Source organism: Eucyclogobius newberryi, unplaced genomic scaffold (genome assembly GCF_026437365.1).
Source record: "Eucyclogobius newberryi isolate DKJ021-1_F unplaced genomic scaffold, fEucNew1.0.hap1 SCAF_9, whole genome shotgun sequence".
Classification (NCBI taxonomy): Eukaryota; Metazoa; Chordata; class Actinopteri; order Gobiiformes; family Gobiidae; genus Eucyclogobius; species Eucyclogobius newberryi.
This window is the reverse complement of record NW_027316532.1, coordinates 4698124-4711830: the sequence shown is the minus strand read 5'-3', so window position 1 is coordinate 4711830 and position 13707 is coordinate 4698124. Positions and strand designations below refer to the sequence as shown.

At 42.7% G+C, this 13707-nt stretch overlaps 1 protein-coding gene across 1 annotated transcript in view; it reads left to right on the top strand.

Annotated features, from left to right (window-relative positions):
- Window positions 1–12330, top strand: part of LOC140354308 (uncharacterized) — a 31695-nt gene extending 19365 nt beyond the window's left edge. Inside the window, exons 7-12 of the mRNA XM_072439273.1 lie at window positions 4210–4275; window positions 5129–5252; window positions 7592–7691; window positions 8231–8289; window positions 8957–9021; window positions 12327–12330. Of these exons, the coding sequence (XP_072295374.1) occupies window positions 4210–4275; window positions 5129–5252; window positions 7592–7691; window positions 8231–8289; window positions 8957–9021; window positions 12327–12330 (418 nt within the window). The remainder of the gene's footprint in view (window positions 1–4209; window positions 4276–5128; window positions 5253–7591; window positions 7692–8230; window positions 8290–8956; window positions 9022–12326) is intronic.
- The last annotated feature ends 1377 nt before the right edge of the window (window positions 12331–13707 follow it).

The following is a 13707-nucleotide window of genomic DNA, read 5'->3' as shown; positions in this document are numbered from 1 at the left end:
AAGGGCATGGGCAAGTGAGTTAGTAAGCTTATAAACTCCATTTTGAGCTAATAAGGGCACGTTATGGACATTTTCTACCAGATTTGATCCATGTATGTTATTTGTTTATTTTCTTGATTTAACCACGGTAGTTCCACTAAGATTTGCATTCTTATTTTCTGTGTTCTTTGTGGGGAACAAAAATGTGGTCCTCATAGGGTAAATATTAGGCAAGTTGGGTTTAGGTTAAACTCCATGTGACAGGTTCTCATGTTTTTATAATTATGACGTTTGGTGAGATTGTCCCTGTGGTAAATAATGATTACAGTTTTACATGCTGCTGCCTAATGAGTCTGTGTCTAGTGTTATGGTTGTCCCATGCAAGCCCCAGGGGGACAAGATGGCGGTCCAAGTCATTGGCGAGTGCTCATTGTGCTCAATCTCTTTCTTCTGCATTTTTTCCTGGTTGTGGAGCACGCTCTGGGCCTTTCCCCATGATGCTTTGCACGATGGAAGCCTGCACGCCGACAGCAGATTACCGTACAAAAATGGAATTTCATTCAATCATTGTTTCTAAAATCCTCAAAATTCCATTTATTCTATTTATGGATTAAAAAGACTTGAGCACTGTTGGTAATTTTACAAGCCGAAGGTTTTGAATGGTCTGGGCCATGAGGCTGCAGTATCACGGAGCGGCCACTACTCAATTTGGATTAAGGGGTGTGTGTCTTATCCAGTTATATTAATACATCCATGCTCCCATGTCATGATTGTCCCATATCATGATTGTCCCATGTCATGAATGTCCCATATCATGATTGTCCCATGTCATGATTGTCCCATGTCATGATTGTCCCATAACATGATTGTCCCATGTCATGAATGTCCCATATCATGATTGTCCCATGTCATGATTGTCTCATGTCATGATTGTCCCATGTCATGATTGTCCCATGTCATGATTGTCCCATGTCATGATTGTCCCATGTCATGATTGTCTCTATGGCAAACCTGTATTATGTCTCACACACAAAATGTGTTTTATTGTGAAAGGGTGAAGGAAGTAGTAGAGGGGTGAAGGTATATAAATTGATTGTTGTAGCACAGGTGGTGGTGATTGATGGAAGCAAATAAAGAAAAGACTAAAACATATTTTTTATCTGCTGATTTGAACTTCCACATTGGTGACCCTGTCGTTGGAATTATGTCAGTTGGGAGCTCTTCCGCGGCCGCTGTCCCGTCTGCGACAGCTATTAAGCTCCCAGAGTTTTGGCAACACGACCCAGAGCCCTGGTTCCATCATGTTGAGGCGCAGTTTCAACTACGAGGCATCACTGCCGACGACACAAAGTATTTTCATGTTGTTTCGGTGTTGGATTCTGCCACTACTCGCAGGCTGATGGGACTGCTCCGTGCCCCGCCGCATGGCAACAAGACAGCAGGCGAGCCGATCGCCTGCTGTCGATGTCAGGTTTAGATGACAGTAAACCTTCAGAACTCATGGAGAACATGTTAGCCTTGCTTGGACCCGGTGATGCATCTTTTTTGTTCACCCACCTGTTCCTGCGCCAGCTCCCGCCTCCCATGCGCACCGCTCTGGCCTCCTCGGAGCTCGTGAACAGTCAGGATTACCGGGGTTTGGCTGAAGAAGCAGATAAACTCCCAGATAAACTCACTACTCCGCCGTGCACGCGCCAGGTGAGCTGATGGACCCGGGTGCTGCGGACGTCGCGGCGGTCACGGAGCGTCAGCGGAGGGAGCGCCCGCTTCTATCATCGGCGTTTTGGAGTGAAAGCCCGGCGCTGCATTCCGCCGTGCTCCTTTCAGCAGCAGGGAAACGAGAGAGCCGGTGCACACTAGCAGCTTTGTGCATCGGCGGATCAGACAATCAGGATCAGCGCGGCAACAGCGGCAGCTTTCCGCTATTTCGGAATTTACCACGGACATCAAGCACTTGGCCGGGAAAGATAATTTTGTGGCTGACTCTCTCGAGCTCGGATTGGGGCTGTACATTTGGGGGTGGACTATGCAGATCAGCTCACGGACGCAGAAATTAAAACGTTGCGTACAGCTGAGTGTAGTTTGACTTTGGACAATGTTACTTTTCACGACAGTGGTGCAACCCTTCTCTGCGATGTGTCTACAGGCAAACAGCCGTCTTTTGTTCCTGTCAGCTGGCGTCAACGGATTTTTGATGCTGTTCATTCCTTGTCTCACCCCGGGGTTAAGGCCTCCGTTAAACTGGTTGGGGCAAAGTTTGTGTGGCCTGGCCTCCGTAAGGATGTTAAGACTTGGGCCACTACATGTGTTGCCTGCCATCGAGCTAAGGTGCAACGCCACACCAAAGCTCCCCTGGGCCCTTTCCTGATTCCTGACAGGCGGTTTGAGCATGTCCATGTGGATTTGGTTGGTCCTTTTCCTCCTTCCAGGGGATTTACACACATATTGACTATGGTAGACCGGACTACGTGTTGGCCTGAAGCAGTTCCTCTGTCGTCTACTACTTCAGCTGAGGTGGCACGGGCATACATTTTTTCCTGGGTCGCGCATTTTGGGGTTCCCTTGGCATGACCTCAGATAGGGGCCCGCAGTTTACTTCCGAGCTGTGGAATGCTGTGGCTGGTAGTTTGGGGGTTAAACTCCACCGGACAACTGCATATCACCCACAAGATAATGGGCTGTGTGAACGTTTTCACCTCACTTTGAAAGCTGCTCTTCGCGCCTCGTTGGTGGACAGTAGTTGGGTGGACAGTAGTTGGGTGGACAGGCTGCCCTTGGTCCTGTTGGGCCTGCGTTCGGCCCCCAAAGACGACCTCAATTCCTCTTCTGGGGAGTTGGTTCTCGGACAGACTTTAAGGGCCCCTGGGAAGTTTCTTCCAGGCTCTTCGGGGGTAGGCCCTAGCGTGGCTAGCCGGACAGGTTATCAAAGGGAAGCTGAGGTTTTTGCTCCTGTTCCTGCTCATCATTGTCTCCCTCTGTCATATGTGCCGCAAGACCTGATTATCGGCGAAATATCTTTTCATCCGCCATGATGCACATCTTTAGCCACTACAGCCACCGTACAACGGCCCTTTTCGCGTTCTGGAAGCCGGGCCTAAGGCCTTCCTGGTGGAGCGGGGGACTTGTCACGAGCGGGTTTCGGTGGATAATTTAAAACCGGCCCATGTGCTTAAAGACGAGGAGGTGCAGTTAGCCCTCCCTGCTCGCCGTGGCTGCCCCCCTGCTCGCCGTGACCGCCCCCCTGGCTCCGTCATTACAAGGGAAAGTTGGCATAGGCCAGTCTCACCCTCCGTGGTGGTAAGGCGCAGTGGTAGGGGTAGGACTACTATAGTTCCTAAGCGTTACTGTTGACTTTTGTTCTATTTCGTTATTTTGCGTGTTCGGGGGGGACCTGTATGGCAAACCTGTATTATGTCTCACACACAAAATGTGTTTTATTGTGAAAGGGTGAAGGAAGAAGTAGAGGGGTAAAGGTATATAAATTGATTGTTGTTGCACAGATGGTGGTGATTGATGGAAGCAAATAAAGAAGAGACTAAAATGTATTTTTTGTCTGCTGATTTGAACTTTCACAATGTCATGATTGTCTCATGTCACGATTGTCCATTGTTGTGATCTATGGACTCCTAATCATTTATGTTTTTGTACTAATCCTAATTGCATTGTATACAATGTAAACAGGCTTTTAGATAGGATTTTAGTATTTATGTCGTTTTTCCTTAGCAAAGATATGACATTTAGGAAAACGATGACAAAAATATTTTAGTCGACCAAAAGAACACTGGTGTAAAAAAAAGCATTCCTGGCAGTACACAAAGAGTACAGTGGTGGTGGCTTGAAATCTGAACGTCCAAGTCTCCATAGCACAATGCATACATAAATAATGATTAGTGTTGTTGTTTACTCTGTATAACTAGATTGCATGTGTGCTACAAATGGAAAACCATTTGCTTTCCGTAGTAAAGCTACGTGTATAAAAGCTAAACATTTCTGAGATGCAGAGCTTACGGCGCTTTTTTGTTTTGAGTCGAAATAAAGTAGGCTGAGAAGAAGATCAAAGCTGTGAAGGACTCATTTCAAATTCTGAATACACTAGAATATATTAGACTGTCTCAAAATGTTCAGGATCTTCAGGCCATTTGCAGGTCCAGGAAGCACCTGTTTTTTTTTTTATTTGTATGATGTGGTTGAACTGACGTAATTCTGATGGATGTCTTTGTCTCTGTCCAGTATTTCCATTGGCATCAGTTATGTCCTGGCCGGAAGTGAGGCTTATGCATCTCTGCTCAATGTCAAGTAAGCCACACTCGCTTCAGAACGTTCTAAAACTACACATAGTTGGGCTGTGGCACCTCTCACCTCACAGCAAGAAGGTTGCAGAGACGTCCGTCTGGCCTTTCTTGGTTTGGATGTTTCTCCCCTGGAGAATCACAATGGATTAATAAAGCATACTTTAGGTTACACTTTATCGTCTCTGTAGGGCAATGTATCCTCTGCATTTGACCCATCCTTCACCGTGTTTGTGTTGATGGGGAAACCGGTGATCTTGCTGTGAGGTGAGAGTGCGAGCCACTCTGCCACCGTGTCACATTCTAGTCACTAGTATTTCCATTAGATTTTAAATCTGTAATCTACAGGTATAACTAGATTTTTGTATAAAAAGACAAGAAGTTTAGTTGTTTATAGACGACATTCTTACGTTTCAATCATTTCAGGATTTGCAATTTGATAATTGCGGCAACTCAAATTGCAATTTCAATTTGATTGAAATTTTAAATCTGAAATATGGAGTCCAGTGTAAATTTCTTGGTTAATTTTGTTGAGATAAAATAAACAGAAGAGATTTCTGGATATCTTTATTTAGTATCTGCAATAGACAGGTCTGAAACACTTTTTGTAGTCTTTAAGGATTAAACAAATACTTCTGTAAAAGTATGAGATTATTGTGAAAAACTGTATTTAAAAAAAGAATAAAACCTTTCAAGTTGCAACGTCAAATATAAATCCATGGATGAAAAGTGATTCAGTGGAATAATAAAACCTGAATGAATTTTTAAACTTACAAAAAAAAGAAGCTTTATCTGAAGTGTTTTTCCTTAAGACATATTGCTCTGCTCTGACATAAATCACAGTTTGTGTTTTGTCCCAGGCACATCTACGTCATCCCAGCCTTCACCTGGATCCTGACCCTGTCCATTCTGCTGGCCCATAGAGTCATCCAGCCAATCACATCTGTGCTCACGCTGCTCAAGGGAGTCCTCCTCATTGTCACGGTGTGTAATCCCTCATCCGTCCTGGAATGGCCCGGGGTACAAACGCTTTTCTAAACTACTCACCTGGACTGTTTTTTGAAATAAATACGTCCTGAAGTCATTTTCAATCTGAAGGGACTGAACTGAGAAGCAAAAATATGTACTGGAGTAAAACCTCCTGTTCACAACAATCTGCTCAAACCTCAGTCAAATACTGGTCATGTACTTAACAGCTGTTAGAGGGAGACTGGCAGAGCACAATAGGGTACAACCATCTGAATGATACTAGCAGGGGAAGAGATGTGAGAGAGACACCAACATGGAACAATAGGGTAGAACGAATCATTACGAGGATAGCAGGTAAACCACTGTGAGGGATAGGGACGCAGAGAACAATAGGGTGCAACAATCCATTACGAGGCTAGCGGGTACACCACTGTGAGACAGAGGGAAGCAGAGAACAATAGGGTGCAACGATCCATTACGAGGCTAGCGGGTACACCACTGTGGGAGAGGGAAGCAGAGAACAATAGGGTGCAACGATCCATTACGAGGCTGGCGGGTAAACCACTGTGAGACAGAGGGAAGCAGAGAACAATAGGGTGCAACGATCCATTACGAGGCTAGCGGGTAAACCACTGTGAGGGAGAGTGAAGCAGAGAGCAATAGGGTGCAACGATCCATTACAAGGCTAGCGGGTAAACCACTGTGAGACAGAGGGAAGCAGAGAACAATAGGGTGCAACGATCCATTACGAGGCTAGTGAGTAAACCACTATGAGGCAGAGGGAAGCAGAGAACAATAGGGTGCAACGATCCATTACGAGGCTAGCGGGTAAACCACTGTGAGACAGAGGGAAGCAGAGAACAATAGGGTGCAACGATCCATTACGAGGCTAGTGAGTAAACCACTATGAGGCAGAGGGAAGCAGAGAACAATAGGGTGCAACGATCCATTACGAGGCTAGCGGGTAAACCACTGTGAGACAGAGGGAAGCAGAGAACAATAGGGTGCAACGATCCATTACGAGGCTAGTGAGTAAACCACTATGAGGCAGAGGGAAGCAGAGAACAATAGGGTGCAACGATTCATAACGAGGCTAGCGGGTAAACCACTGTGAGACAGAGGGAAGCAGAGAACAATAGGGTGCAACGATCCATTACGAGGCTGGCGGGTAAACCACTGTGAGACAGAGGGAAGCAGAGAACAATAGGGTGCAACGATCCATTACGAGGCTAGTGAGTAAACCACTATGAGGCAGAGGGAAGCAGAGAACAATAGGGTGCAACGATCCATTACGAGGCTAGCGGGTAAACCACTGTGAGACAGAGGGAAGCAGAGAACAATAGGGTGCAACGATCCATTACGAGGCTAGTGAGTAAACCACTATGAGGCAGAGGGAAGCAGAGAACAATAGGGTGCAACGATTCATAACGAGGCTAGCGGGTAAACCACTGTGAGACAGAGGGAAGCAGAGAACAATAGGGTGCAACGATCCATTACGAGGCTAGTGAGTTAACCACTATGAGGCAGAGGGCAGCAGAGAACAATAGGGTGCAACGATTCATAACGAGGCTAGCGGGTAAACCACTGTGAGACAGAGGGAAGCAGAGAACAATAGGGTGCAACGATCCATTACGAGGCTAGCGGGTAAACCACTGTGAGACAGAGGGAAGCAGAGAACAATAGGGTGCAACCATCCATTACGAGGCTAGTGAGTAAACCACTATGAGGCAGAGGGAAGCAGAGAACAATAGGGTGCAACGATTCATAACGAGGCTAGCGGGTAAACCACTGTGAGGCAGAGGGAAGCAGAGAACAATAGGGTGCAACGATTCATAACGAGGCTAGTGAGTAAACCACTATGAGGCAGAGGGAAGCAGAGAACAATAGGGTGCAACGATTCATAACGAGGCTAGTGAGTAAACCACTGTGAGACAGAGGGAAACAGAGAACAATAGGGTGCAACGATCCATTACAAGGCTAGCGGGTAAACAAAGGTCAAGTGGTTAAATTAGCATATATGCTAGGCTCTATGTGCAGCCAGCACATAGAGCGCACACAGAGTTCAAATCCCGCAACTGACAATTTGCTGCATATCCTAACTTCTCTCATTCCCATTTCATGCTGTATTTTCTTGTAGTAAAGCCAACAAGCAAAAATAAAAAAAGACTTCCAGATGAGAGTCAAAACATCTCGATTTAAAAAACTAGTGTGCAGGTGACTACAATTACAACATGTTCTACCAATATGATGTTTTCTTCTTATTTCTGCACCGTGTTTTTGCCAGATTAGCACACAGGGTAAAGAGGACATTAGTTGAGCATACTGTTCTCATAACTTGACCTTTTATTTGGCAGGTGGCGGTGACGTTCGCGGTGGGCTCGGAGGTGGGTCTGCACAGCAGCAGTGACTTCTCTCAGATGGGACGGCCCTTCCTCATGGGCACTGTGGCTCTGGGTGAGGTTTCAGTCTCACGGCTTTTCACCTTTTTATGTTGGCTGGAACTGGCTCAGCGGTTAGAGCCGGGCTTGGACCATGTGCTGTTGTTGTGTTCTTAGGCATGACACTTCTCCTGATAAAGTCATTTTTATTTTGGTATTGTAACCTCGAGGGTGTTGGAATTATTAGGCAAATATATACATTTCTCTTTCTCTTGCATGTTGTTTATTTGTCATCTTTTCAGACTAAAATCATAATTTAACCCTTTTATTTACAACCTTTTTCCTGTTTTTTGGATCTAAGGTATGATGTGATTGGATATGGCTTTAGATATGTCCTACTTTGCTGTCCCTTGTTTAACTTCTTGGTAGAGGTGTCATGCTCTTTTCAAAGAGATCGTAAATATATAAACCTATGAATATAACATGTATATTATAACATGCATAATCCCAATGAATTAAATAATCGCTCAATCCTCCCATCTCCACCTTCTGGTCTGACATCACAGACGGTGAACAGTCAAATGTGTTTCCTAAAGTCCTGGTCTAATGTTCCAGGAGGGATCGTGAACGTGATGCCAATGCTCTTCTCTCAGATTTCACACAGCAAAACACAGGTAAAGGCTCTACATTTCCATTAGACTTGTGTTTTGTTTTAATTTTCAACAAAGGTAACAATCGTTTTTAAAAAAAACAGTGAATGTAAAAATCCTCCCTTTTCTTTGTCAAATCTCCCCTCACGCCGCCATAACTGGTTTGAAATATTATTATTTTATAGCATATTGATTACCTCTTAGTTAGAAATCAATTATAGACCCTTTCAGTGTTTAAAATCAAACATTCTAAAAGCTGGTACCGTTCCATAGGTTTGTGCCAATGCGTATTCAATGGGAGAGTTAGCGTTAGCCACAAATATAGCAAACTATGAAATACCAGTAATACAAGCAGCAATGTCACTGCTTTTTTGTTTTGATTTTACAGTGCCGGATTTTGTGTAGGTTTATTATGTTAGCGATTAGAGCCAAAATCACTATGCATGCTAACAACCACATAATAAACGTTTCTCAAATCTAACGTTATTGTCAAACTTTTGGCAGGCTACATTTTTGTCCTGTTTGACATTTTAGTTTACAACCATTTCATGTTTTTATTTCGATGACTCATTAAAATGAATGGTATAGAACGTTTACATCAGTACCAGGCTGTGTGTGCGACTAAAACACATCGCTCCTGGAAGGTTCTGTATGTGGGCCCTAAACTGAAGTGTTTGACTTTCCCTCATAGATCCTGTGGTTTCGGAGAGCAGTCCTGGGAGGCCTGAGCACATGCACTCTCCTCAACATCCTCTGGTGAGTCAAACTGTGGTGGCAGAGTGGTTAGCCAAAGGTCTCGGCTCTGACTCTATTCCACTGGGCTGAAGTGGCACAGTTTGTAACGCTTTCACCCGCCATCCACAAAGTTGTGCTGTTTGATCCCTGCTTCTATCAATGCTTATTATTGTTGTGTCCTTGGGCGAGACACTTTGTCTTGGTTAACTTGAACCTGGTGAGGAGAGAGCCCTGCGGCGGTGAGCTAGGAGCCCCATAGTGATGAGGTTAGCCTGTGAGCATGTGAGACCCGTGTATGGGTTTACTCCTTTAACTGTACCTCAGTCTACTGTCTATGGAGTCTCAAACTGTGGGATGTTAAAAGAACTTTATTCAGCTTGGCTTCGCACAAGCGGAGGAGGCTGTCACTTACAAACGGGCAGGTTTTAAAGACTTGACAGTTGAGCTCACTGAGCAGTAATGCAAATCAAGAAATGGAGCTGAATTTATAGAAAAGCTCTAAAAGCTACAAAAACATAACAGTCTGTAGCCTTTCTTGCTGGAGTGTTTGTGTCTGTGCGCTGAGGCCCGTCTCATACAAAGCGCTGGAAATCATGGTCACGACTGATGAGCTTCGTGAAGGAGGGACCGGTGTGATCGTCTAACACTGCTCAAGGTTCAGCCCTCGCCGCATCCAGCTGACGCAAAACAGGACAGGAACTCTGTGTGGCAATATGGACTAGACCTCTATATTAGATGTTATTTTGGTTTAAAAATAATAATAATCACTGAAATTCTGCTCAGAGCCAATGAATTTGGATGCATATTTCAAAATAAAACACGAAATATAAAGAGAGGCTTATAATAATACCATAAAAATCCTAAATAAAGACACTCAAGAGCATGTTTAAAGGCCAATAATGGTACAATTAATGCTTCATATTTGTCTTTTCTGCTGTAAAATGTATTGGTAACTAAATAATTCAGATTTTACATTTTGATTCTTTAAAGATCAATAATATTTAAGGATATTTGTTAAATTCGAAAATATTTCTAGTTATTTTAAACATTAAAAAAATTGGCAGATATTGCGGCTGATAACATTCCATTTACAACAATGTATTGTTTTTTTTTAATATTCATATAAAATACAATTTGAATATTGCATACACAAATTTTGTTCAAATTATTCTCAGAATAATAAAACTACAGTTGTGCTCATAAGTTTACGTACCCTGGCAGAATTTGAGATTGTTTGGTAAATTGGCAGAAAATATGAATGATAACACAAAACCTTTCTTTCTCTCATGGTTAGTGTTTGGGTGAAAGCCATTTATGTGATCTGTTCGCTTGTAATCAGTGCGTGTGCGAACAAAAGTTACTTCTATCTTTCATCCAGAGCTACACTGACATTTCTGGATTCTGAGTCATGGGGAAAGCAAAAGAATTGTCAAAGTACCTGTGGGAAAGGGTTATTGAACTGTATAAGACAGGAAAAGGATATAAAAGATATCTGAGGAATTGGAATGTCAATCAGCAGTGTTCAAACTCTAAATAAGAAGTAGAAACTGAGGGAATTTGTTGAAACCAAACCGAGGTCAGGTACACCAACAACAATTTCAGCCACAACTGCCAGGAAAATAACATCAGCTGAGAAAGTGGTGTGTTTCAAGATGCACAATAACGAGGCGCTTGAAGAAAAATGGGCTTCATGGTCGAGCTGCCAGAAGAAAGCCATTACTACTTGAATGCCACAAAGTATCACTCTTGCAATACGCCAAACACCACAGAGACAAGCCTCAAAACCTCTGGAACAAACTAGAGCTGGGTTAAAATAATCAAATTTCCGATTTTTTATTGATTTGCATTTTAATGACCGATTATCGATTCGTACGTCCAAAGATCGATTTTTTATTTAATTTTTTTTAGATTAAGATTATTTTCTACATTTTCCTCAGTGAACTTCAATCTACCTTCAAGAAATATAATTCAGGACTCCTGGATGATCTTTCTTGAAGGTAGATTGACCCTTAACCTTTTCATCAGTCTTCCATCAGTAACTACCAATACTTGTAAGATTTACTGTTTAATATTGATATAATACTAGTTTGAATATGTTGCTTCTCTACACAGTCATGAAGTGAAGGAAACGGTTCAAATACATTTTTCATTTTTAATAACATTAACCCCCGGATCGAATCGAAATCAGATCGAAATCGGAGCGAATCGGATGGAATCTGAGAAAATCTGAAAAAATCGATTTTGAAACGTAAAAATCGGAATCGAATCGAAAACCCAGCTCTAGAACAAAGTCATTTGGAGTGACAAGACCAAAATGTACGTTTTTGTCCACAACCATAAACATTACATTTGGAGAGGAGTCAACCAGGCCTGTGAGAAAAGGTCCACCATTCCTACCATTCCACCGGAAACTTGTTCAAAATGTATGGCAAGAGGAAAGCAGCAGGTTTTCAGAAAATAATGGAGGAAAAATAACGTTCGCATGGGACGATTGGGACGTCCCAACATGACAATGATCTGAAACACAAGGCCAAGTCAACTTGCCATTGTCTACAGCAGAATAAAGTGAAGGTTCTGGAGTGGCCATCTCAGTCTCCTGACCTCAGTATCATTGGGCCAGTCTGGGGAGATCTCAAACGTGCAGTTCATGCAGGACAACCCACAGATTTACAGAGACTGGAAGTAGAATGGGCAGCTTTACCATCTGAGAAAATAAAGAGCCTCATCCACTGCTAACGACTTCATTGAAGGGGGAAATACACGGTCTTAAGAACTGGGCTGTGTAAACTTTAGATCGGTGTCATACGTGTAGTGTCATTATGATTTAAAATGAGTACACACATCATTATTGGCCAACCACTAACCATGAAAGAAAGTAACGTGTGTGTGTTGTCATTCATATTTTCAAAAAGATTGTCAAAAGAAAATCACAAATTCTGCCTGGGTATGTAGACCAATGAGAACACCTGTAAATGTATATATCTCCGAGTTTGGTTCTCACACCACAAAAGCATTCAATATCACACCTAAACAATGTAAAATATACTTATGATATATCACTTTATAACTGTTTACCATAGTTTTGTTTTTTTCAAATGAGCTGAATTATAAAACAACAGATTGGTTGAAAGCAATTGAATTCAACTTTTCACTTTGTTTCTCTAATTTGTTAAAAAGGCCGATTACCAAACTTTGTTAATGACATGAACACAGATGGCACGTGCTGCAGCTCAGCGAGGCATTCACGCAAATGTATTTCACCAAAGAAGAAAATCTGCTCCAGTTCTGTTGTATAATGAATCTTAAGTTCCTTCTGTTGGTTTCAGGTGAATTCAACTATAACTGGATTTGTCATTTTACATGTTGTCCTTTGTAAACCGGAATATTTATCAAAAACACAGCTCCAAAACAGAAATGGGTCGTTCTGTTCAAAACGAACCTGCTCAGCCAGATGAATGATCCTGATATTTCTTTCATAAACTCTTGAGAATTCATCTGGTCAGATTGAGCTATGGGCCTGACCAATCACAGTAGTAGTAGTAGTTGTTGTTGTTGTTGTAGTAGTTAGGCCCGAGCGCCACAAGCTGGCGAGAGGCCTATTAATCTCGTAAGGCCGTGCAGCGTAAGGCTGCGAAAGTGCGCACGTAGTGCGCACGAAATCGAGCGCGAAGCGCTCGCCCACTTCCAAACACTCACTAACGCACTCCTTCACTCATGCACGCCCCGTGCATACTAATTAGTAGTAGGAAAATGGAACATTACCGTTGTAAACGGGCGAAGCCCGTGCAAAAGTGCGCACTAAACGAGCACTTTACATTCCCCATATAAAGCACTCATTTGCGCTAAGTAGCTCACGAATACGTTCCCCATCTCTTGCATGTTCCGTGCATATAAACATGTAATGCAAAAATTGAACATTATTACTGTATAGAGGGCCAAAAACACAAAGTGGGCGGAGGCCACTCAAAATTAACGAAAGTACCCGTCAGTGACCAGGGACCCACACCATGAGGTAGGAAAGCGCGAGCGCTTTCCGAAAATGTATAGTTTATGATATTTGAAAAATGGGAAACATTGTTTTCGCATCGGAATATTCTTCTTCTTCTTCTTCTTCTTCTTTTCTTTCTTTCTTCTTCTTCTTCTTCTTCTTCTTCTTCTTCTTCTTCTTCTTCTCTTCTTTCTTCTTCTTCTTCTTCTTCTTCTTCTTCTTCTTCTTCTTCTTCTTCTTCTTCTTCTTCTTCTTCTTCTTCTTCTTCTTCTTCTTCTTCTTCTTCTTCTCTTCTTCTTCTTCTTCTTCTTCTTCTTCTTCTTCTTCTTCTTCTTCTTCTTCTTCTTCTTCTTCTTCTTCTTCTTCTTCTTCTTCTTCTTCTTCTTCTTCTCTTCTTCTTCTTCTTCTTCTTCTTCTTCTTCTTCTTCTTCTTCTTCTTCTTCTTCTTCTTCTTCTTCTTCTTCTTCTTCTTCTTCTTCTTCTTCTTCTTCTTCTTCTTCTTCTTCTTCTTCTTCTTCTTCTCTTCTTCTTCTTCTTCTTCTTCTTCTTCTTCTTCTTCTTCTTCTTCTTCTTCTTCTTCTTCTTTCTTCTTCTTCTTCTTCTTCTTCTTCTTCTTCTTCTTCATCTTCTTCTTCTTCTTCTTCTTCTTCTTCTTCTTTCTTCTTCTTCTTCTTCTTCTTCTTCTTCTTCTTCTTCTTCTTCTTCTCTTCTTCTTCTTC